Source organism: Pleurodeles waltl, chromosome 8 (assembly GCF_031143425.1).
Source record: "Pleurodeles waltl isolate 20211129_DDA chromosome 8, aPleWal1.hap1.20221129, whole genome shotgun sequence".
Classification (NCBI taxonomy): Eukaryota; Metazoa; Chordata; class Amphibia; order Caudata; family Salamandridae; genus Pleurodeles; species Pleurodeles waltl.
The window spans coordinates 124513447-124537279 of NC_090447.1; the positions used below are offsets into that span (position 1 = coordinate 124513447).

Here is a 23833-nt window from a genome sequence, read left to right on the forward strand (position 1 = left end):
TTACAAAGTTATCATGGTTGCAAATTCCAGCCGGGAAGGTACGGTGGGTTTTGAGGAGCAGGGAATGCAAAAACTGATAGCTGCTGATTAATACAAAGATGGGTTCCCCTTATTCTGAAGGCCTGCTTATCTTTCTTCCCAGGTAAGAGGGAGGGGCAACCTATCTAGGTGGGTCAGAAAGTAAGCATACAGGTTGCAAATAAATTTGCATTCAAAAGCAGCAATCCATCAAAAAGAAGAACCCATGAAATAATGCTCACAAAAGGAGCTCTGAGTTGCCTAGCAGGACACTCTACAGACAAAAAAGACTTAGCCGTATTTGAAATGCTACAAACGCTGCCAGGCAGAACCACCACAGAATATCCTAGGAATACAAACTGTGCGAATTTAGTGAGCATAGTTTATTTATACAGTCTAATCTAGCAAGCCACACTGACTACTTGCTATGTTTCGCTAGCTAATGCTGAATCCCTACAAATAAAGACGTGTTTGGAAGGCCCCTAAAGCAGTCTTTGCTCTAACAAATATGCATGAGAAACATGAGGAGCCCGAACATCTCTAATATAACAGGATGCAAAAGCTCCTGAGACAATCCACCTTGCAATAGTGGATCTAGACGCTTTATTGTCCACAGTAAAACCACCATAGATACCACACCGATGTTCAGACTGAGTAAACAGTTTTGTCCTTTCTAACTACGGGAACCATCTAGACCAGTGGTTCCCAACATTTTTACTTCTGTGGACGCCCACTGAATCATTACCGGAATCCGGGGACCCCCACTGAGTCATTACTGAAAGCTGGGGTCCTAATCTGTTAATATTATTTAATATTCTAAGCAGTCGTGGACCCCCTGAGGAGGCTTCACGGACCCCCAGAGGTCCACGGACCACAGGTTGGGAACCACTGATCTAGACTGTGCAATCTTACATGAGCCAAAGAAGAACAGGGTTAACGCAGATAAAATGATAAAAAAAAAGGCTGAAAATAAAATCTTAATCTTAGCACATTATTTCAAACTACAACACATACCTGAAATGTTTAGATTCGTGGAGAGAAGAGAAACTGCTCGTGACTGCATGTCATCTACATGCCACCTTTAGAAGAAACATGTTTACTTCAGCACAGAACATTTGCGGACTAAATGAACTTACTTTTTCTGTCCACAATTTTGAGCTCCCCAACAATTAATGTTCCTTGTTTATACTGATAATAAATGTTACAAATATATATTTTTTTAAATCTGACAGAAAGAAAGCTTACACTTAGTGGAGGGACAAGATGAGAGAGGCTATCCCGCAGATATGCATAGTGTCGGAATGTGTGATCCGAGAACAAAGCTGCCATGGTTGGGCATGATTTGGCAGCGTTGAATATAAGAACTAAAACAGCAATATCTGATGCAAATTGCAAGTTAAGTTGTACAACAATACAAGAAACCAATGAAAACATAAGAGGTTCGACTTACTGTCAAGCGAAACATTTTGAAGCCATACCCCATTAACTTTCTCTTAAGTGCTAGAAAACGTCTTGCCTATCAAAGAATTTGAGTTTTCGGGTGCCTTGAGCATGCATTCCTAGTGCCCTCCTTTCTCAGAGCACTGGCTGGCTCCCATTCTACATTCCTTTTCCATCAGTTTACACCAAAGATATAAACATAGAGGGAGAAACATTGTCAGGGTTCTTCTAGCTAGAGGGGGACTTTAGGTCGAGGAGTGTAAGGTTCACTGGTGTGAATAACGTTTACTTAATGGAATATCTATACCTTTTTACTCCGGAAACAGAGGAAGAATAAATAGCATGAACATTTAGAAGGGAGTATGAGGACCATATAAGTATGTGACTAACTGTAGGAGGCTGGACTGGCTTGTAGTGAGTACCAAGGGGTACTTGCACCTTGCACCAGGCCCAGTTATCCCTTATTAGTGTATAGGGTGTCTAGCAGCTTAGGCTGATAGATAATGGTAGCTTAGCAGAGCAGCTTAGGCTGAACTAGGAGACGTGTGAAGCTACTACAGTACCACTTAGTGTCATATGCACAATATCATAAGAAAACACAATACACAGTTATACTAAAAATAAAGGTACTTTATTTTTATGACAATATGCCAAAGTATCTTAGAGTGTACCCTCAGTGAGAGGATAGGAAATATACACAAGATATATATACACAATAGCAAAAATATGCAGTATAGTCTTAGAAAACAGTGCAAACAATGTATAGTTACAATAGGATGCAATGGGGAAACATAGGGATAGGGGCAACACAAACCATATACTCCAAAAGTGGAATGCGAACCACGAATGGACCCCAAACCTATCTGACCTTGTAGAGGGTCGCTGGGACTATTAGAAAATAGTGAGAGTTAGAAAAATAACCCTCCCCAAGACCCTGAAAAGTGAGTGCAAAGTGCACTAAAGTTCCCCTAACGACAAAGAAGTCGTGTTAGAGGAATAATGCAGGAAAGACACAAACCAGCAATGCAACAACTGTGGATTTCCAATCTAGGGTACCTGTGGAACAAGGGGACCAAGTCCAAAAGTCACAAGAAAGTCGGAGATGGGCAGATGCCCAGGAAATGCCAGCTGCGGGTGCAAAGAAGCTTCTACTGGACAGAAGAAGCTGAGGTTTCTGCAGGAACGAAAAGGGCTAGAGACTTCCCCTTTGGTGGACGGATCCCTCTCGCCGTGGAGAGTCGTGCAGAAGTGTTTTCCCGCCGAAAGAACGCCAACAAGCCTTGCTAGCTGCAAATCGTGCGGTTAGCGTTTTTGGACGCTGCTGAAGCCCTGGAGGGACCAGGAGGTCGCAAATTGGACCAGCAGAGAGAGGGGACGTCGAGCAAGACAAGGAGCCCTCTCTGAAGCAGGTAGCACCCGGAGAAGTGCCAGAAACAGGCACTACGAGGATGCGTGAAACGGTGCTCGCCGAAGTTGCACAAAGGAGTCCCACGTCGCCGGAGACCAACTTAGAAAGTCGTGCAATGCAGGTTAGAGTGCCGTGGACCCAGGCTTGGCTGTGCACAAAGGATTTCCGCCGGAAGTGCACAGGGGCCGGAGTAGCTGCAAAAGTCGCGGTTCCCAGCAATGCAGCCCAGCGAGGTGAGGCAAGGACTTACCTCCACCAAACCTGGACTGAAGAGTCACTGGACTGTGGGGGTCACTTGGACAGAGTCGCTGGATTCGAGGGACCTCGCTCGTCGTGCTGAGAGGAGACCCAAGGGACCGGTAATAATGCAGCTTTTTGGTGCCTGCGGTTGCAGGGGGAAGATTCCGTCGACCCACGGGAGATTTCTTCGGAGCTTCTGGTGCAGAGAGGAGGCAGGCTACCCCCACAGCATGCACAAGCAGGAAAACAGTCGAGAAGGCGGCAGGATCAGCGTTACAGAGTTGCAGTAGTCGTCTTTGCTACTATGTTGCAGGTTTGCAGGCTTCCAGCGCGGTCAGCAGTCGATTCCTTATCATAAGGTGAAGAGAGAGATGCAGAGGAACTCGGCTGAGCTCATGCATTCGTTATCTAAAGTTTCCCCAGAGACAGAGACCCTAAATAGCCAGAAAAGAGGGTTTGGCTACCTAGGAGAGAGGATAGGCTAGCAACACCTGAAGGAGCCTATCACAAGGAGTCTCTGACGTCACCTGGTGGCACTGGCCACTCAGAGCAGTCCAGTGTGCCAGCAGCACCTCTGTTTCCAAGATGGCAGAGGTCTGGAGCACACTGGAGGAGCTCTGGACACCTCCCAGGGGAGGTGCAGGTCAGGGGAGTGGTCACTCCCCTTTCCTTTGTCCAGTTTCGCGCCAGAGCAGGGCTAAGGGGTCCCCTGAACCGGTGTAGACTGGCTTATGCAGAATTGGGCACATCTGTGCCCAACAAAGCATTTCCAGAGGCTGGGGGAGGCTACTCCTCCCCTGCCTTCACACCATTTTCCAAAGGGAGAGGGTGTCACACCCTCTCTCAGAGGAAGTTCTTTGTTCTGCCATCCTGGGCCAGGCCTGGCTGGACCCCAGGAGGGCAGATGCCTGTCTGAGGGGTTGGCAGCAGCAGCAGCTGCAGTGAAACCCCAGGAAGGGCAGTTTGGCAGTACCAGGGTCTGTGCTACAGACCACTGGGATCATGGGATTGTGCCAACTATGCCAGGATGGCAGAGGGGGCAATTCCATGATCATAGACATGTTACATGGCCATATTCGGAGTTACCATTGTGAAGCTACATATAGGTAGTGACCTATATGTAGTGCACGCGTGTAATGGTGTCCCCGCACTCACAAAGTTCAGGGAATTGGCTCTGAACAATGTGGGGGCACCTTGGCTAGTTCCAGGGTGCCCTCACACTAAGTAACTTTGCACCTAACCTTTACCAGGTAAAGGTTAGACATATAGGTGACTTATAAGTTACTTAAGTGCAGTGTAAAATGGCTGTGAAATAACGTGGACGTTATTTCACTCAGGCTGCAGTGGCAGGCCTGTGTAAGAATTGTCAGAGCTCCCTATGGGTGGCAAAAGAAATGCTGCAGCCCATAGGGATCTCCTGGAACCCCAATACCCTGGGTACCTCAGTACTATATACTAGGGAATTATAAGGGTGTTCCAGTAAGCCAATGTAAATTGGTAAAAATGGTCACTAGCCTGTTAGTGACAATTTGAAATAAATGAGAGAGCATAACCACTGAGGTTCTGGTTAGCAGAGCCTCAGTGAGACAGTTAGGCACCACACAGGGAACACATACATATAGGCCACAAACTTATGAGCACTGGGGTCCTGACTAGCAGGGTCCCAGTGACACATAACAAACATACTGAAAACATAGGGTTTTCACTATGAGCACTGGGCCCTGGTTAGCAGGATCCCAGTGAGACAGTGAAAACACCCTGACATACACTCACAAACAGGCCAAAAGTGGGGGTAACAAGGCTAGAAAGAGGCTACTTTCTCACACTAACCTGAACTGATCAAATTCAACATCAACTTCAGGACAAACATCCGTAGTGTACTGTTGGCAAAACCCGTGCAGCACAGAAGGGGTAAATCTGATTCACAAGTGTTATCAATTTTAGCTAGCTGTATGCAGCCTTATGTGTCACTAAGCAGTTTGCCTTTCTAGCTTGCCAGTGCTGCGCTGCCATGATGTCATGCTGATACTGAACTAAGGAGGTGGGTGCCTGGGGAGTTAGAGGACCGGGTGCCCAGAAGGGGCGAAGGGCAAGATGCCAATGTGTTTTCCAGGGAATCTGGGCACATATCATCATAAAGCTTAACACTTAAGGTAACTTATATTTAATAACTTGATCTCTTACAGATTAGGTCAAACAAAGGCTCCACGTTTTATGTAACTTCAAAAATATTTCTGTGAAACCAAACTTCTTTCTTCTTTAAAGCTGAGGATGAGAGCAGGACCCCTATTTATTAATTTGGGTGAATTGGCAGGATACACAAGTGTGCAGCATTCAATAACCAGAGTCCTCTCTATGCAGGCCTCGAGTGATAAAATGACTCACAGCAGATGTGACAAACTCTGGTGTGCAAAACTCTGTGCTGCAGGGGAATGCCCTTGCCAGCGCCCAGGCGCACTTTACCTTCAACCTGCAAAGGTCTTCATCAATCATGAAAGTATGTTCATCTGATGACAATTAGTAGGTTATCATTCAAATGTCTATTGAATTTAATTCAAACCAATTGCCTTTTTATACAGGAATCTTATGCTCCAAGACTCATGATTAAACTGCAAATAATCCAGGGGCATTCCAACACATATCCCAAATCTTCACTCCCGTGCTACTTCCCAATGCATTTTGGGTTGATAACCTTCATCAGGGGATACAGTGGCGGTATGTGTGCTCGTACTGCATCTGCGGAATCCGAAGATATCCTTTCCGCCGCCAGCGGTTGGTTAATATCCTCCCTGCAACTAGATGATTGGTTAATCGAAAAGTCAGGTCTTCAGCTTCTTGCGGAATTTAAGGAGGCTCTGCTACAGGGAGTGCAGAATTATTAGGCAAGTTGTATTTTTGAGGATTAATTTTATTATTGAACAACAACCATGTTCTCAATGAACCCAAAAAACTCATTAATATCAAAGCTGAATATTTTTGGAAGTAGTTTTTAGTTTGTTTGTAGTTTTAGCTATGTTAGGGGGATATCTATGTGTGCAGGTGACTATTACTGTGCATAATTATTAGGCAACTTAACAAAAAAAAATATATACCCATTTCAATTATTTATTATTACCAGTGAAACCAATATAACATCTCAACATTCACAAATATACATTTCTGACATTCAAAAACAAAACAAAAACAAATCAGTGACCAATATAGCCACCTTTCTTTGCAAGGACACTCAAAAGCCTGCCATCCATGGATTCTGTCAGTGTTTTGATCTGTTCACCATCAACATTGCGTGCAGCAGCAACCACAGCCTCCCAGACACTGTTCAGAGAGGTGTACTGTTTTCCCTCCTTGTAAATCTCACATTTGATGATGGACCACAGGTTCTCAATGGGGTTCAGATCAGGTGAACAAGGAGGCCATGTCATTAGATTTCCTTCTTTTATAACCTTTCTTGCCAGCCACGCTGTGGAGTACTTGGACGCGTGTGATGGAGCATTGTCCTGCATGAAAACCATGTTTTTCTTGAAGGATGCAGACTTCTTCCTGTACCACTGCTTGAAGAAGGTGTCTTCCAGGAACTGGCAGTAGGACTGGGAGTTGAGCTTGACTCCATCCTCAAGGCCCCACAAGCTCATCTTTGATGATACCAGCCCAAACCAGTACTCCACCTCCACCTTGCTGGCGTCTGAGTCGGACTGGAGCTCTCTGCCCTTTACCAATCCAGCCACGGGCCCATCCATCTGGCCCATCAAGACTCACTCTCATTTCATCAGTCCATAAAACCTTAGAAAAATCAGTCTTGAGATATTTCTTGGCCCAGTCTTGACGTTTCAGCTTGTGTGTCTTGTTCAGTGGTGGTTGTCTTTCAGCCTTTCTTACCTTGGCCACGTCTCTGAGTATTGCACACCTTGTGCTTTTGGGCACTCCAGTGATGTTGCAGCTCTGAAATATGGCCAAACTGGTGGCAAGTGGCATCGTGGCAGCTGCACGCTTGACTTTTCTCAGTTCATGGGCAGTTATTTTGCGCCTTGGTTTTTCCACACGCTTCTTGCGACCCTGTTGACTATTTTGAATGAAACGCTTGATTGTTCGATGATCACGCTTCAGAAGCTTTGCAATTTTAAGAGTGCTGCATCCCTCTGCAAGATATCTCACTATTTTTGACTTTTCTGAGCCTGTCAAGTCCTTCTTTTGACCCATTTTGCCAAAGGAAAGGAAGTTGCCTAATAATTATGCACACCTGATATAGGGTGTTGATGTCATTATACCACACCCCTTCTCATTACAGAGATGCACATCACCTAATATGCTTAATTGGTAGTAGGCTTTCGAGCCTATACAGCTTGGAGTAAGACGACATGCATAAAGAGGATGATGTGGTCAAAATACTCATTTGCCTAATAATTCTGCACTCCCTGTATATCTTCCCCATTTAGCTGCATAGCATTTTTGTGTAGTAACCTTTCTAGCTTCCTTAAGGGTTTCCATTGTTCTAGGCAGCAGTTGGAGTTGTCCAAATTCTAAATATTCAGGAGCCAGGCTGCTAGGCTGAGTTTTGCTAGCTTTGGGTGGCACACACTCCCTTCCTGTATTATTAGCAGATCCTGCTCTGCTTTGATTGTCATAATTTGTTACCTGGGCATCTCTAGCAGGTCCGAGAACCAGGTTTGTCTGTCCCACTGTGGTTGTAGGAAGTTGGCTCTGTATGCACTATTTAAAAGTAAGGAATAGTATGCACAGAGTCCAAGGGTTCCCCTTAGAGGTAAGATAGTGGCAAAAAGAGATAATACTAATGCTTTATTTTGTGGTAGTGTGGTCGAGCAGTAGGCTTATCAAAGGAGTAGTGTTAAGCATTTGTTGTACATACACACAGGCAATAAATGGGGAACACACACTCAGAGATAATTCCAGGCCAATAGGTTTTGTTATAGAAAAATATATTTTCTTAGTTTATTTTAAGAACCACAGGTTCAAATTGTACATGTAATATCTCATTTGAAAGGTATTGCAGGTAAGTACTTTAGGAACATTGAATAATCACAATAGCATATATACTTTTTACACAAAACACATATAGCTATTTCCAAAGTGGACACAGTGCAATTTTCAACAGTTCCTGGGGGAGGTAAGTTATTGTTAGTTCTTGCAGGTAAGTAAACCACCTACGGGGTTCAAATTGGGGTCCAAGGTAGCCCACCGTTGGGGGTTCAGGGCAACCCCAAAGTCACCACACCAGCAGCTCAGGGCCGGTCAGGTGTAGAGTTCAAAGTGGTGCCCAAAACACATAGGCTTCAATGGAGAAAGGGGTGCCCCGGTTCCGGTCTGCCAGCAGGTAAGTACCCGCGTCTTCGGAGGGCAGACCAGGGGGGTTTTGTAGGGCACCGGGGGGAACACAAGTCAGCACAAAAAGTACACCCTCCGCGGCACTGGGGCGGCCGGGTGCAGTGTGTCCACAAGCGTCGGGTTTTCAATAGGTTTCAATGAGAGACCAAGGGGTCTCTTCAGCGGTGCAGGCAGGCAAGGGGGGGGCTCCTCAGGGTAGCCACCACCTGGGCAAGGGAGAGGGCCACCTGGGGGTCACTCCTGCACTGGAGTTCCGATCCTTCAGGTCCTGGGGGCTGCGGGTGCAGGGTCTTTTCCAGGCGTCGGGATTTCAGAGTCAGGCAGTCGCGGTCAGGGGGAGCCTCAGGATTCCCTCTGCAGGCGTCGCTGTGGGGGCTCAAGGGGGACAACTTTGGTTACTCACAGTCTCGGAGTCGCCGGAGGGTCCTCCCTGAGGTGTTGTTTCTCCACCAGTCGAGTCGGGGTCGCTGGGTGCAGTGTTGCAAGTCTCACGCTTCTGGCGGGGATTGCAGGGGTCTTTAAATCTGCTCATCTGGAAACAAAGTTGCAGTCTTTGTTGAACAGGGCCGCTGTTCTCTGGAGTTTCTTGGTCTTTTGGAAGCAGGGCAGTCCTCTGAGGATTCAGAGGTCGCTGGTCCTGGGGAAAGCGTAGCTGGAGCAGTTTTCTTCTGAAGGAGGGAGACAGGCCGGTAGGGCTGGGGCCAAAGCAGTTGGTTTCTCCGTCTTCTCTGCAGGGGTTTTTCAGCTCAGCAGTCCTCTTCTTCATAAGTTGCAGGAATCTGATTTCCTAGGTTCAGGGGAGCCCCTAAATACAAGATTTAGGGGTGTGTTTAGGTCAGGGAGGGCAGTAGCCAATGGCTACTAGCCCTGAGGGTGGCTACACCCTCTTTGTGCCTCCTCCCAAGGGGAGGGGGTCACATTCCTAACCCTATTGGGGGGATCCTCCATCAGCAAGATGGAGGATTCCTAAAAGTCAGAGTCACTTCAGCTCAGGTTGCCTTAGGGGCTGTCCTGACTGGCCAGTGACTCCTCCTTGTTTTTCTCATTATCTCCTCTGGCCTTGCCGCCAAAAGTGGGGCCGTGGCCGGAGGGGGCGGGCAACTCCACTAGCTGGAATGCCCTGTGGAGCTGGAACAAAGGGGGTGAGCCTTTGAGGCTCACCGCCAGGTGTTACAGCTCCTGCCTGGGGGAGGGGATAGCATCTCCACCCAGTGCAGGCTTTGTTACTAGCCACAGAGTGACAAAGGCACTCTCCCCATGTGGCCAGCAACATGTCTCGAGTGTGGAAGGCTGCTAAAACCAGTCAGCCTACACAGGTAGTTGGTTAAGGTTTCAGGGGGCACCTCTAAGGTGCCCTCTGGGGTGTATTTCACAATAAAATGTACACTGGCATCAGTGTGCATTTATTGTGCTGAGAGGTTTGATACCAAACTTCCCAGTTTTCAGTGCAGCCATCATGGTGCTGTGGAGTTCGTGTTTGACAGACTCCCAGACCATATACTCTTATGGCTACCCTGCACTTACAATGTCTAAGGTTTGGCTTAGACACTGTAGGGGCACAGTGCTCATGCACTGGTGCCCTCACCTATGGTATAGTGCACCCTGCCTTAGGGCTGTAAGGCCGGCTAGAGGGGTGACTTATCTATACTGCATAGGCAGTGGGAGGTTGGCATGGCACCCTGAGGGGAGTGCCATGTCGACTTACTTGTTTTGTCCTCACCAGCACACACAAGCTGGCAAGCAGTGTGTCTGTGCTGAGTGAGGGGTCCCCAGGGTGGCATAAGATATGCTGCAGCCCTTAGAGACCTTCCCTGGCATCAGGGCCCTTGGTACCAGGGGTACCAGTTACAAGGGACTTACCTGGATGCCAGGGTGTGCCAATTGTGAAAACAAAAGTACAGGTTAGGGAAAGAACGCTGGGGCCTGGTTAGCAGGCCTCAGCACACTTTCAATTCAAAACATAGCATCAGCAAAGGCAAAAAGTCAGGGGGTAACCATGCCAAGGAGGCATTTCCTTACACACAACCCCCCCCCCCCCAAACGAAAGAGGATGAGACTAACCTTTCCCAAGAGAGTCTTCATTTTCTAAGTGGAAGAACCTGGAAAGACCATCTGCATTGGCATGGGCAGTCCCAGGTCTGTGTTCCACTATAAAGTCCATTCCGTGTAGGGAGATGGACCACCTCAACAGTTTTGGATTTTCACCTTTCATTTGCATCAGCCATCTGAGAGGTCTGTGGTCAGTTTGAACTACAAAGTGAGTACCAAAGAGGTATGGTCTCAGCTTCTTCAGGGACCAAACCACAGCAAAGGCCTCCCTCTCAATGGCACTCCAACGCTGCTCCCTGGGGAGTAACCTCCTGCTAATGAAAGCAACAGGCTGGTCAAGGCCATCATCATTTGTTTGGGACAAAACTGCTCCTATCCCATGTTCAGAGGCATCGGTCTGCACAATGAACTGCTTGGAGTAATCTGGAGCTTTTAGAACTGGTGCTGTGCACATTGCTTGTTTCAGGGTGTCAAAGGCCTGTTGGCATTCTACAGTCCAGTTTACCTTCTTGGGCATTTTCTTGGAGGTGAGTTCTGTGAGGGCTGTCACTATGGATCCATATCCCTTCAGAAACCTCCTATTGTACCAAGTCAAGCCAAGGAATACCCTGACTGGAGTCTGGGTTTTTGGAGCTGCCCAGTCCAGAATAGTCTGGATCTTAGGCTGGAGTGGCTGAACTTGGCCTCCACCTACAAGGTGTCCCAAGTAAACCACAGTTCCCTGCCCTATCTGGCATTTGGATGCCTTGATAGAGAGGCCTGCTGATTGCAGAGCCTTCAAACCCTTCTTCAGGTGGACCAGGTGATCCTGCCAGCTGGAGCTAAAGACAGCAATATCATCAAGATAAGCTGCGCAAAAGGACTCCAAACCAGCAAGGACTTGATTCACCAACCTTTGGAAGGTGGCAGGGGCATTCTTTAAACCAAAGGGCATAACAGTGGAGAATGCTGTCTTTTCTTTTGCTCCAGGTGCCATTTTGATTTGCCAGTACCCTGCTGTTAAGTCAAAGGTACTTAAGAAATTGGCAGCACCTAATTTATCAATCAGTTCATCAGCCCTAGGAATGGGATGGGCATCTGTCTTGGTGACAGAATTAAGTCCTCTGTAGTCCACACAAAACCTCATCTCTCTCTTTCCATCTTTGGTGTGAGGTTTGGGGACTAAGGCCACTGGGCTAGCCCAGGGGCTGTCAGAGTGCTCAATTACTCCCAATTCCAACATCTTGTGGACTTCCACCTTGATGCTTTCCTTAACTTGGTCAGACTGTCTGAATATTTTGTTTTTGACAGGCATGCTGTCTCCTGTGTCCACATCATGGGTACACAGGTGTGTCTGACCAGGGGTTAGGGAAAAGAGCTCAGCAAACTGTTGCAGGACCTTCCTACAATCAGATTGCTGTTGGTCAGAGAGGGTGTCTGAATAGATCACTCCATCAACTGAGCCATCCTTACGGTTTGATGAGAGAAGATCAGGGAGAGGTTCACTCTCAGCTTCCTGATCCTCATCTGTTACCATCAACAGATTCACATCAGCCCTGTCATGGAAGAGCTTAAGGCGGTTTACATGGATCACCCTCTTGGGGCTCCTGCTAGTGCCCAGGCCCACCAGGTAGGTGACCTGACTCTTCTTCTCTAGCACTGAGTAAGGGCCACTCCATCTGTCCTGGAGTGCCCTGGGAGCCACAGACTCCAGAACCCAGACTTTCTGCCCTGGTTGAAATTCAACCAGTGCAGCCTTTTGGTCATACCAAAACTTCTGGAGCTGTTGGCTGGCCTCAAGGTTTTTACTTGCCTTTTCCATGTACTCTGCCATCCTTGAGCGACGGCCAAGTACATAGTCCACTATGTCTTGTTTAGGCTCATGAAGAGGTCTCTCCCAGCCTTCTTTCACAAGAGCTAGTGGTCCCCTTACAGGGTGGCCAAACAGAAGTTCAAAGGGTGAGAACCCTACTCCCTTCTGAGGCACCTCTCTGTAAGCGAAAAGCAGGCATGGCAAGAGGCCATCCCATCTCCTTTTGAGTTTTTCTGGGAGCCCCATGATCATGCCTTTTAATGTCTTGTTGAATCTCTCAACAAGGCCATTAGTTTGTGGATGATAGGGTGTAGTGAATTTATAATTCACTCCACACTCATTTCACATGTGTTTCAGGTATGCTGACATGAAGTTGGTACCTCTGTCAGACACCACCTCCTTAGGGAAGCCCACTCTGGTAAAGATACCAATGAGGGCCTTGGCTACTGCAGGGGCAGTAGTCGACCTAAGGGGAATAGCTTCAGGATACCTAGTAGCATGATCCACTACTACTAGTATGTACATATTTCCTGAGGCTGTGGGAGGTTCAAGTGGACCCACTATGTCCACACACACTCTTTCAAAGGGGACCCCCACCACTGGAAGTGGAATGAGGGGGGCCTTTGGATGTCCACCTGTCTTACCACTGGCTTGACAGGTGGTACAGGAGACACAAAACTCCTTAACTTTCTGGGACATGTTGGGCCAGTAGAAGTGGTTGAGTAGTCTCTCCCACGTCTTGGTTTGTCCCAAATGCCCAGCAAGGGGAATATCATGGGCTAAGGTCAGTATGAACTCTCTGAATGCCTGAGGCACTACCAATCTCCTAGTGGCACCAGGTTTGGGATCTCTTGCCTCAGTGTACAGGAGCCCATCTTCCCAATAGACCCTATGTGGTCCAGATTTCTTGCCATTGGACTCTTCAGCAGCTTGCTGCCTAAGGCCTTCAAGAGAGGGACATGTTTCTTGCCCCTTACACAACTGCTCCCTTGAGGGTCCCCCTGGGCCTAAGAGCTCAACCTGATAAGGTTCCAACTCCATAGGCTCAGTTCCCTCAGAGGGCAGAACTTCTTCCTGAGAAGAGAGGTTCTCTTTTTGTTGTTGTGTTGCAGCTGGTTTCCCAGCTGTCTTTCCTTTCCTCTTGGTAGGCTGGGCCCTTTTTCCAGACTCCAGCTCTACTTTTTCACCCTGAGCCTTGCACTGTGCCCTTGTCTTGACACACACCAGTTCAGGGATACCCAGCATGGGTTTTCAGTTCTACCTCAGCCCATGCTGAGGACTCCAGGTCATTTCCAAGCAAACAGTCTACTGGGATATTTGAGGAGACCTCCACCTGTTTCAGGCCATTGACCCCTCCCCACTCTAAAGTTACCATAGCCATGGGATGTACTTTAGTCCGATTGTCAGCGTTGGTGACTGGATAAGTTTGTCCAGCCAGGTATTGACCAGGGGAAACCAGTTTCTCTGTCACCATAGTGACACTGGCACCTGTATCCCTCGGGCCTTCTACACTTGTCCCATTAATTAAGAGCTGCTGCCTGTATTTTTGCATGTTAGGAGGCCAGGCAGCCAGTGTGACTAAATCCACCCCACCCTCAGAGAATAATGTAGCTTCAGTGTGACACCTGATTTGCTCTGGGCACACTGTTGATCCCACTTGGAGACTAGCCATTCCAGTGTTAGCTGGAGTGGAGTTAGAAGTGGTAGTTTTTTTGGGACAGGCCTTGTCTCCAGTTTGGTGTCCAGGCTGATTACAGCTACGACACCAGGCCTTTTTGGGATCAAAGTTTTTACCCTTGTACCCAAAATTGTTTTGTGAAGAGGCTCTGGGCCCACCCTCCAGTGCAGGTTTTTGGGGGCCTGAAGAAGACTCTTTACTATTTTTGTTTTTGGATGTCTCAACACCTTTCCCCTGGGGAGGCTTTGTGACCCCTTTCTTTTGGTCACCCCCTGGGGAAGTCTTGGCCACCCTAGTCTTGACCCAATGGTCCGCCTTCTTTCCCAATTCTTGGGGAGAAATTGGTCCTAGGTCTATCAGATTCTGATGCAGTTTATCATTTGAACAATTACTTAATAGGTGTTCTTTCACAAATAAATTGTACAGCCCATCATAATCATTTACACCACTGCCTTGAATCCAACCATCCAGTGTTTTCACTGAGTAGTCTACAAAATCAACCCAGGTCTGGCTCGAGGATTTTTGAGCCCCCCTGAATCTAATCCTATACTCCTCAGTGGAGAATCCAAAGCCCTCAATCAGGGTTCCCTTCATGAGGTCAGAAGATTCTGCATCTTTTCCAGAGAGTGTGAGGAGTCTATCCCTACACTTTCCAGTGAACATTTCCCAAAGGAGAGCACCCCAGTGAGATTTGTTCACTTTTCTGGTTACACAAGCCCTCTCAAAAGCTGTGAACCATTTGGTGATGTCATCACCATCTTCATATTTAGTCACAATCCCTTTAGGGATTTTTAACATGTCAGGAGAATCTCTGACCCTAGTTATGCTGCTGCCACCATTGATGGGTCCTAGGCCCATCTCTTGTCTTTCCCTTTCTATGGCTAGGATCTGTCTTTCCAAAGCCAATCTTTTGGCCATCCTGGCTAACTGGATGACCTCTTCACTGGAGTTATCCTCAGTGATTTCAGAGATGTTGGTCCCTCCTGTGAGGGAAGCAGCATCTCTGACTACTATATTTGGAGACAGGGCTGGAGTGGCCCTGTTCTCCCTAGTTAGGACTGGTAGGTGGGAATTTTCCTCCAAGTCACTATCTTCATCCTCTGTGTTGCCATCCTCAGAGGGGTTGGCCTTTTCAAACTCTGCCAAAAGCTCCTGGAGCTGTAGTTCGGAAGGTCTGGGGCCCATTGTAATTTTCTTTATTTTGCAGAGTGACCTTAGCTCCCTCATCTTAAGATGGAGGTAAGGTGTGAGGTCGAGTTCCTCCACATTCATCTCTGCACTAGACATTATGCTTCTGAAAGTTGGAATACTTTTTAAGAATCTAAAACTAGTTATAGGTTCTAATTCAAACTTTCACAAAACTTTTAAACTCTAAAAGGAATGCTAAACAGGGACTAACACAAGGCCCTAGCAGGACTTTTAAGAATTTAGAAAAATAGTTCAAATTGCAAAAAACAATTTCTAATGACAATTTTTGGAATTTGTCGTGTGATCAGGTATTGGCTGAGTAGTCCAGCAAATGCAAAGTCTTGTACCCCACCGCTGATCCACCAATATAGGAAGTTGGCTCTGTATGCACTATTTCAAAGTAAGGAATAGTATGCACAGAGTCCAAGGGTTCCCCTTAGAGGTAAGATAGTGGCATAAAAAGATAATATTAATGCTCTATTTTGTGGTAATGTGGTCGAGCAGTAGGCTTATCAAAGGAGTAGTGTTAAGCATTTGTTGTACATACACACAGGCAATAAATGGGGAACACACACTCAGAGATAATTCCAGGCCAATAGGTTTTGTTATAGAAAAATATATTTTCTTAGTTTATTTTAAGAACCACAGGTTCAAATTCCTCATGTAATACCTCATTTGAAAGGTATTGCATGTAAGTACTTTAGGAACATTGAATAATCACAATAGCATATATACTTTTTACACAAAACACATATAGCTATTTCAAAAGTGGACACAGTGCAATTTTCAACAGTTCCTGGGGGAGGTAAGTTATTGTTAGTTCTTGCAGGTAAGTAGACCACCTACGGGGTTCAAATTGGGGTCCAAGGTAGCCCACCGTTGGGGGTTCAGGGCAACCCCAAAGACACCACACCAGCAGCTCAGGGCCGGTCAGGTGCAGAGTTCAAAGTGGTGCCCAAAACACATAGGCTTCAATGGAGAAGGGGGTGCCCCGGTTCCGGTCTGCCAGCAGGTAAGTACCTGCGTCTTCGGAGGGCAGACCAGGGGGGTTTTGTAGGGCACCGGGGGACACACAAGTCAGCACAAAAAGTACACCCTCAGCAGCACTGGGGCGGCCGGGTGCAGTGTGCCAACACGCGTCGGGTTTTCAATAGGTTTCAATGAGAGACCAAGGGGTCTCTTCAGCGGTGCAGGCAGGCAAGGGGGGGGGGGCTCCTCGGGGTAGCCACCACCTGGGCAAGGGAGAGAGCCTCCTGGGGGTCACTCCTGCACTGGAGTTCCGATCCTTCAGGTCCTGGGGGCTGCGGGTGCAGGGTCTTTTCCAGACGTCGGGATTTCAGAGTCAGGCAGTCGCGGTCAGGGGGAGCCTCGGGATTCCCTCTGCAGGTGTCGCTGTGGGGGCTCAGGGGGGACAACTTTGGTTACTCACAGTCTCGGAGTCGCCGGAGGGTCCTCCCTGAGGTGTTGTTTCTCCACCAGTCGAGTCGGGGTCGCCGGGTGCAGTGTTGCAAGTCTCGCGCTTCTTGCGGGGATTGCAGGGGTCTTTAAATCTGCTCCTCTGGAAACAAAGTTGCAGTCTTTGTTGAACAGGGCCGCTGTTCTCTGGAGTTTCTTGGTCTTTTGGAAGCAGGGCAGTCCTCTGAGGATTCAGAGGTCGCTGGTCCTGGGGAAAGCGTCGCTGGAGCAGTTTTCTTCTGAAGGAGGGAGACAGGCCGGTAGGGCTGGGGCCAAAGCAGTTGGTGTCTCTGTCTTCTCTGCAGGGGTTTTTCAGCTCAGCAGTCCTCTTCTTCATAAGTTGCAGGAATCTGATTTCCTAGGTTCAGGGGAGCCCCTAAATACAAGATTTAGGGGTGTGTTTAGGTCAGGGAGGGCAGTAGCCAATGGCTACTAGCCCTGAGGGTGGCTACACCCTCTTTGTGCCTCCTCCCAAGGGGAGGGGGTCACATTCCTATCCCTATTGGGGGGGGGATCCTCCATCTGCAAGATGGAGGATTCCTAAAAGTCAGAGTCACTTCAGCTCAGGTTGCCTTAGGGGCTGTCCTGACTGGCCAGTGACTCCTCCTTGTTTTTCTCATTATCTCCTCCGGCCTTGCCGCCAAAAGTGGGGCCGTGGCCGGAGGGGGCGGGCAACTCCACTAGCTGGAATGCCCTGTGGTGCTGGAACAAAGGGGGTGAGCCTTTGAGGCTCACTGCCAGGTGTTACAGCTCCTGCCTGGGGGAGGTGATAGCATCTCCACCCAGTGCAGGCTTTGTTACTAGCCACAGAGTGACAAAGGCACTCTCCCCATGTGGCCAGCAACATGTCTCGAGTGTGGCAGGCTGCTAAAACCAGTCAGCCTACACAGGTAGTTGGTTAAGGTTTCAGGGGGCACCTCCAAGGTGCCCTCTGGGGTGTATTTCACAATAGAATGTACACTGGCATCAGTGTGCATTTATTGTGCTGAGAAGTTTGATACCAAACTTCCCAGTTTTCAGTGCAGCCATTATGGTGCTGTGGAGTTCGTGTTTGACAGACTCCCAGACCATACACTCCTATGGCTACCCTGCACTTACAATGTCTAAGGTTTGGCTTAGACACTGTAGGGCACAGTGCTCATGCACTGGTGCCCTCACCTATGGTATAGTGCACCCTGCCTTAGGGCTGTAAGGCCGGCTAGAGGGGTGACTTATCTATACTGCATAGGCAGTGTGAGGTTGGCATGGCACCCTGAGGGGAGTGCCATGTCGACGTACTCGTTTTGTCCTCACCAGCACACACAAGCTGGCAAGCAGTGTGTCTGTGCTGAGTGAGGGGTCCCCAGGGTGGCATAAGATATGCTGCAGCCCTTAGAGACCTTCCCTGGCATCAGGGCCTTTGGTACCAGGGGTACCAGTTACAAGGGACTTACCTGGATGCCAGGGTGTGCCAATTGTGAAAACAGAAGTACAGGTTAGGGAAAGAACACTGGTGCTGGGGCCTGGTTAGCAGGCCTCAGCACACTTTCAATTCAAAACATAGCATCAGCAAAGGCAAAACGTCAGGGGGTAACCATGCCAAGGAGGCATTTCCTTACAGTGGTGCTATGAAGATGAGGCATCCCGTTTGTTTGGTTTTCTCCAGCACCTTTAGTATTATGGGTATTGGATTAAAGAAGTAAGCAAATCTCCGCTAACCAGTTTATTGACAGGACATTCCCTTTTGATTGGTGGTGTTGAAAGCTGGTGGAAAAGTGTTGGCATTTTGAGTTCTCTGCTGTTGCAAACAGGTCTATTTCTGGCCTTCCCCAGGCCATGCATATTTTCTCCAGTGCCTGTTATAGTTCCCATTCGTGGAAGCTGCTTTGTAGTTTTCTTTTCCTGATAGGTTGACTGCTTGCAGTGTGATCTTCCTTGGTATTGCCCTTGACATCTCTCTTGGGCTAGCTTGCTCAGGGTGAATGATTTTGTTCCTCCATGTTTGTTGAGGTAAAACATTGTAGTTTTTTTTGTATTATTTTGACCTGTGATGTGTGTTTGGAATGCCTTCAAGGGTAGGAAAACTGTATTTCCAGGTAGCTGATGTGTTTCAGTGCATCTGTGTTATTCAATTGTCCCTGTCCCTTCAGGTTGCCTATGTGTGCTCCCCAACTCTTGTGGTATGCATCCATTGTAATGGTCACTGTTGAAGTTGGTGTCTTGAATGGTCTCTCTACTCCCAAAGCATCTAAATAATGACAATTTTAATAAAAACTAGATTGGCTTTGCTTCTACAAGAACAGGTTCTTAAAACTTTCAACCAACTCTCAAATATTTCAACACAGAGCTGCCTTTTTTTTAAAAATAAATCAAACTGTCTATTTTTTGCTGCAGATACTCAAAGACAGCAGCAGAAAGAAAAATCGCCAGTAATGAATTTATCAATAAGTTGTCACATAATAAAATCCGACTATTTAAATACTGTGTTTTAATGGGGATTTTCCAAATAAAGTTGAGATACAGTTTCAAAGTCTACAAGGGTGGCAACATTAAACTCTGCAAAGAAAATACATTAATATTTCCTACTGTACTTGAGCAGGGGACACTTTTGTGCTTCAATTTCTGCCACTACTAGTAATAACTTACTTCCTTTGGTCAAAAACATTTCCATTGTAATGTGTTCCATTAAATCTACCCTTTCTATTTTGAAGCATTAACGTCTGTAGTTTTAATCTTGTTTTTGCCTTTTCCCTGGTCATCTGTTTGTTTTGAAAACAAAACTGCAGTGCTCTCTCACCACAAAATCTTTCTTCCTCCTCTTTTTTTCTGCTGTATTTTTCACACTATTTCTCAGACACCTACTCCCTTACGCATCATGAACAGTAAGTCCATGAAGCTAAATATGTGTTCTGAACCTATAATTCTGTCATATTGACCAGATGCTCCCATGGTGCATGAGTAATGGCATATATTTATAACATGTAAGGGCACAGGTTAGAGGTTGAGAGGAAGACAGAATGAAGAGTACACCCAAAAAGGACAGATGCGGAAAAAGAGGACAGATTCTGCACTCAGACTAGAATAAGTCGAGAGGCTATGTGAAACACAAAGGAGGGTTTTAAATCGGGAGAGATAGAACCAGAAGTGTTAAAGATGAGGGAATACAGAAAGGAAAGGCACAAAGGACATTGAGGGTTCTCTGGCCACACGCAGTAAGACATGATTCAACAGTTTGAGACATATGTATTGTAGGAATATAACATCGCTTATGCTGAATTACAGCAATGTGAGGTACAAGGAATAACAAAAATAGCTGTCATTAAAGCAAGGCAGCATGCACATGAAATAATTATTTTACTTGATTATGGTCATGAAAAACTACAATTAAGCTGTAAAGAATAGCTTTCTCAAATTCCCTTCTCTACCTCAGAGAAAATATATATTCACATGCTATCAAATCATAAGATTGCAATATGAATGGTTCTACTTCCCGATTCTTATATTTATGAATTGACAGTAATGCTTAGAAAACAAAAGGATACAGGCTGGGTCATCCATATCAGGCTCAGGGGTATCGAAAAACGGGTGAGTGCTCAGCAACTCTGGAACTAAAGGGAGAACCAGAGTTGGGTGTCTGCTTCCAAGAAACTTAAGGCTCCTAAACAAAAAACACAGAGCTCATTATTTCAATGCAGTCTAGTTATACAATGTCCAGCAACCATTGCCATCAATCGCACATTAGTAATTTTGATAAACAGATGGTAAACATTAAACAAATGAGCCCCAAAAATTAAGTTATACTTGACGTGAAACTGTATCTGTAAATTTCTGAAGAATCAACCACAGTATTACTTCTTTGAAAAGTAAATGCAATCTGGAAGGGGATGCAGGCAAATTGTTTGGGCATGGAAAATTTCATTTATATTTTAGCTCCATTTAAAAAGTAGTCGCAATCAAAATGTTCAACAAGGTAGTTTCAGACCCAACTGCAAGCATTTGTTTAGAGGTCTGGGATGGGATGCAGCTCCTGGCACACAGGCTGAACTTATACACTATAGACAGCGAATAATAGACTTCTAGGTCAAATCAACGTGCTTAACTTTTCAGCTAGAGATTAAGGTCCTGATGTATTAATTCACATTTACAAACCTGTTAGCCCCTGCAAACTTGCTTCCTTAACTACACTGTTCGAGATGCACCTGAGGAGATGGACACTGGGTGATGTGGGTTTGTTAACACATTAAAGAACGGGCATATCCAGTCTCCAAAGTTGCAACCATTCCTTCTGCATCCACTGGCTCATGTCTGTTGGGCAGTCCGGCACTAAGAACTAAACCAAAGCTTAATTATATCATCCCCGACAATTTCATGGCATCTGACTGTCCAGAAATATATCTGGTAAAGGGGAACTTTCTTCCACAAGGAAATTGTGGGCTCTTGAGTTGAAAATGCCACATTCTTTGAATGCCCAAGCAAGTCATTTTTGGGTTGGAAATAAAGAAAAATGTATTTATATTCACTGTAAATCCCGGACAATATAAGCACCTACCCTTCAGCAGCATTGTGAGCGCATCAAGTGCGAAACAGTAAAATCACGAGCTACTAATGCTGTTGACATACTGTGAAATGTTGTTATTTCATGTGTGTCCAAAGCATAGGTAAAGGAAAGTGGTCAGATGTACTATTGCCATGAAGTCACCTTCCATGATGAGACAAAGTCTTATAATGCAGCCCTGCTACATACTGGCAGCCTGGCCCCTCTCCATCTATTTAGAAATTGAAAGTCTAAAAGTAATATAAAATATAATATACGTTTAATCTTGTCTTCATGGTATAACTTATATTGTTTCTTTTGCCAAAAATGTCTGCACCTCTTCTAGAAATAGCGTTAGATATTTCTTCTTCGATGGCCTTAGTTCTGGGAACCTATTATTTTTCCTTTTATCAAACTCCTTTTAGTAAGCTTAATTTGTATAGAACCCCCTGTAACTTGTGATTTATGTGGAAAATCCTTCAAACTCCTAGAGTGCCATTTTGTGATCTTTTGGGGGGTGAGGGGAGCAAGCTCTCTTTTTGCATGTCAAGGTTTTTTTGTGAAATACCGCTTCTCATGATGATATTACCTATGCCCTTGAAAGTAATAAATCTAAGGCTGCCTCCATCATGATACTGTGGAGTTTTGGGCAATTGCGGTGCAGGCTGCTTCTGGTAGCCTTACGTGCTATTATGAAAAAGCAGTCTCTGTAACCTTATCCTTCAAAAGGAATGACTAGCCCTCTCTGAGAGGCTTTGTATAGACAATACACATAGCATGCTCTTAGTTTACTTCTGGATTCTTTTCTACAACTTCACGTAGGTGGTTACGAAACAATAAAGAACCCTCAAAATGGTCTATTTTATACTTTTAGCTATGCATCAGACCTAAAAGCGGACTGCATTAGCCACACAGGGTGCCTTCAGATCACTACTTTAAAAACCTGCTGTAGGAAGTTGGCTCTGTATGCACTATTTCAAAGTAAGGAATAGTATGCACAGAGTCCAAGGGTTCCCCTTAGAGGTAAGATAGTGCAAAAAGAGATAATACTAATGCTCTATTTTGTGGTAGTGTGGTCGAGCAGTAGGCTTATCAAAGGAGTAGTGTTAAGCATTTGTTGTACATACACACAGGCAATAAATGAAGAACACACACTCAGAGACAAATCCAGGCCAATAGGTTTTGTTATAGAAAAATATATTTTCTTAGTTTATTTTAAGAACCACAGGTTCAAATTCTACATGTAATATCTCATTTGAAAGGTATTGCAGGTAAGTACTTTAGGAACTTTGAATAATTACAGTAGCATATATACTTTTCACATAAAACACAAATAGCTGTTTTAAAAGTGGACACAGTGCAATTTTCACAGTTCCTGGGGGAGGTAAGTTATTGTTAGTTTTAGCAGGTAAGTAAATTACTTACAAGTCTCAGGTTTGGGTCCAAGGTAGCCCACCGTTGGGGGTTCAGAGCAACCCCAAAGTTACCACACCAGCAGCTCAGGGCCGGTCAGGTGCAGAGGTCCAAGAGGTGCCCAAAACGCATAGGCTTCAATAAAGAGAAGGGGGTGCCCCGGTTCCAGTCTGCCAGAAGGTAAGTACCCGCGTCTTCGGAGGGCAGACCAGGGGGGTTTTGTAGGGCACCGGGGGGGACACAAGTCAGCACAAAAAGTACACCCTCAGCAGCGCGGAGACGGCCGGGTGCAGTGTGCAAACACGCGTCGGGTTTTCAATGGTTTTCAATGAGAGACCAAGGGATCTCTTCAGCGGTGCAGGCAGGCAAGGGGGGCTCCTCGGGGTAGCCACCACCTGGGCAAGGGAGAGGGCCTCCTGGGGGTCACTCCTGCACTGGAGTTCCGATCCTTCAGGTGCTGGGGGCTGCGGGTGCAGGGTCTTTTCCAGCCGTCGGGAAATTAGAGTTCAGGCAGTCGCGGTCAGGGGGAGCCTCGGGATTCCCCCTGCAGGCGTCGCTGTGGGGGCTCGGGGGGGACTACTTTGGTTACTCACAGTCTTGGAGTCGCTGGAGGGTCCTCCCTGAGGTGTTGTTTCTCCACCAGTCGAGTCGGGGTCGCCGGGTGCAGTGTTGCAAGTCTCACGCTTCTTGCGGGGATTGGAGGGGTCTTTAAATCTGCTCCTCTGTAACAAAGTTGCAGTCTTTTTGGAGCAGGTCTGCTGTCCTCGGGAGTTTCTTGTCTTTCTTGAAGCAGGGCAGTCCTCTGAGGATTCAGAGGTCGCTGGTCCTTTGGAAAGCGTCGCTGGAGCAGGTTTCTTTGGAAGGCAGGAGACAGGCCGGTAGGACTGGGGCCAAAGAAGTTGGTGTCTTCTGTTCTTCCTCTGCAGGGGTTTTTCAGCTCAGCAGTCCTCTTCTTGTAGTTTCAGGAATCTAAATTCTTAGGTTCAGGGAAGCCCTTAAATACTAAATTTAAGGGCGTGTTTAGGTCTGGGGGGTTAGTAGCCAATGGCTAATAGCTCTGAGGATGGGTACACTCTCTTTGTGCCTCCTCCCAAGGGGAGGGGGTCACATTCCTATCCCTATTGGGGGAATCCTCCATCTGCAAGATGGAGGATTGCTAAAAGTTAGAGTCACTTCAGCTCAGGACACCTTAGGGGCTGTCCTGACTGGCCAGTGACTCCTCCTTGTTATTCTCATTATCTCCTCCGGCTTTGCCGCCAAAAGTGGGGCCGTGACCGGGGGGGGCGGGCAACTCCACTA

The 23833-nt window shown here is 46.7% G+C and overlaps 1 protein-coding gene across 1 annotated transcript in view; it reads right to left on the minus strand.

The window, feature by feature from the left end:
• Nucleotides 1–23833, minus strand: part of INTS4 (integrator complex subunit 4) — a 337269-nt gene that overhangs the window by 145432 nt on the left and 168004 nt on the right. Inside the window, exons 13-14 of the mRNA XM_069203922.1 lie at nt 20130–20245; nt 1264–1397 (exon numbers count right to left, since the gene is read on the minus strand). Coding sequence (XP_069060023.1) covers nt 1264–1397; nt 20130–20245 — 250 coding nt within the window. The remainder of the gene's footprint in view (nt 1–1263; nt 1398–20129; nt 20246–23833) is intronic.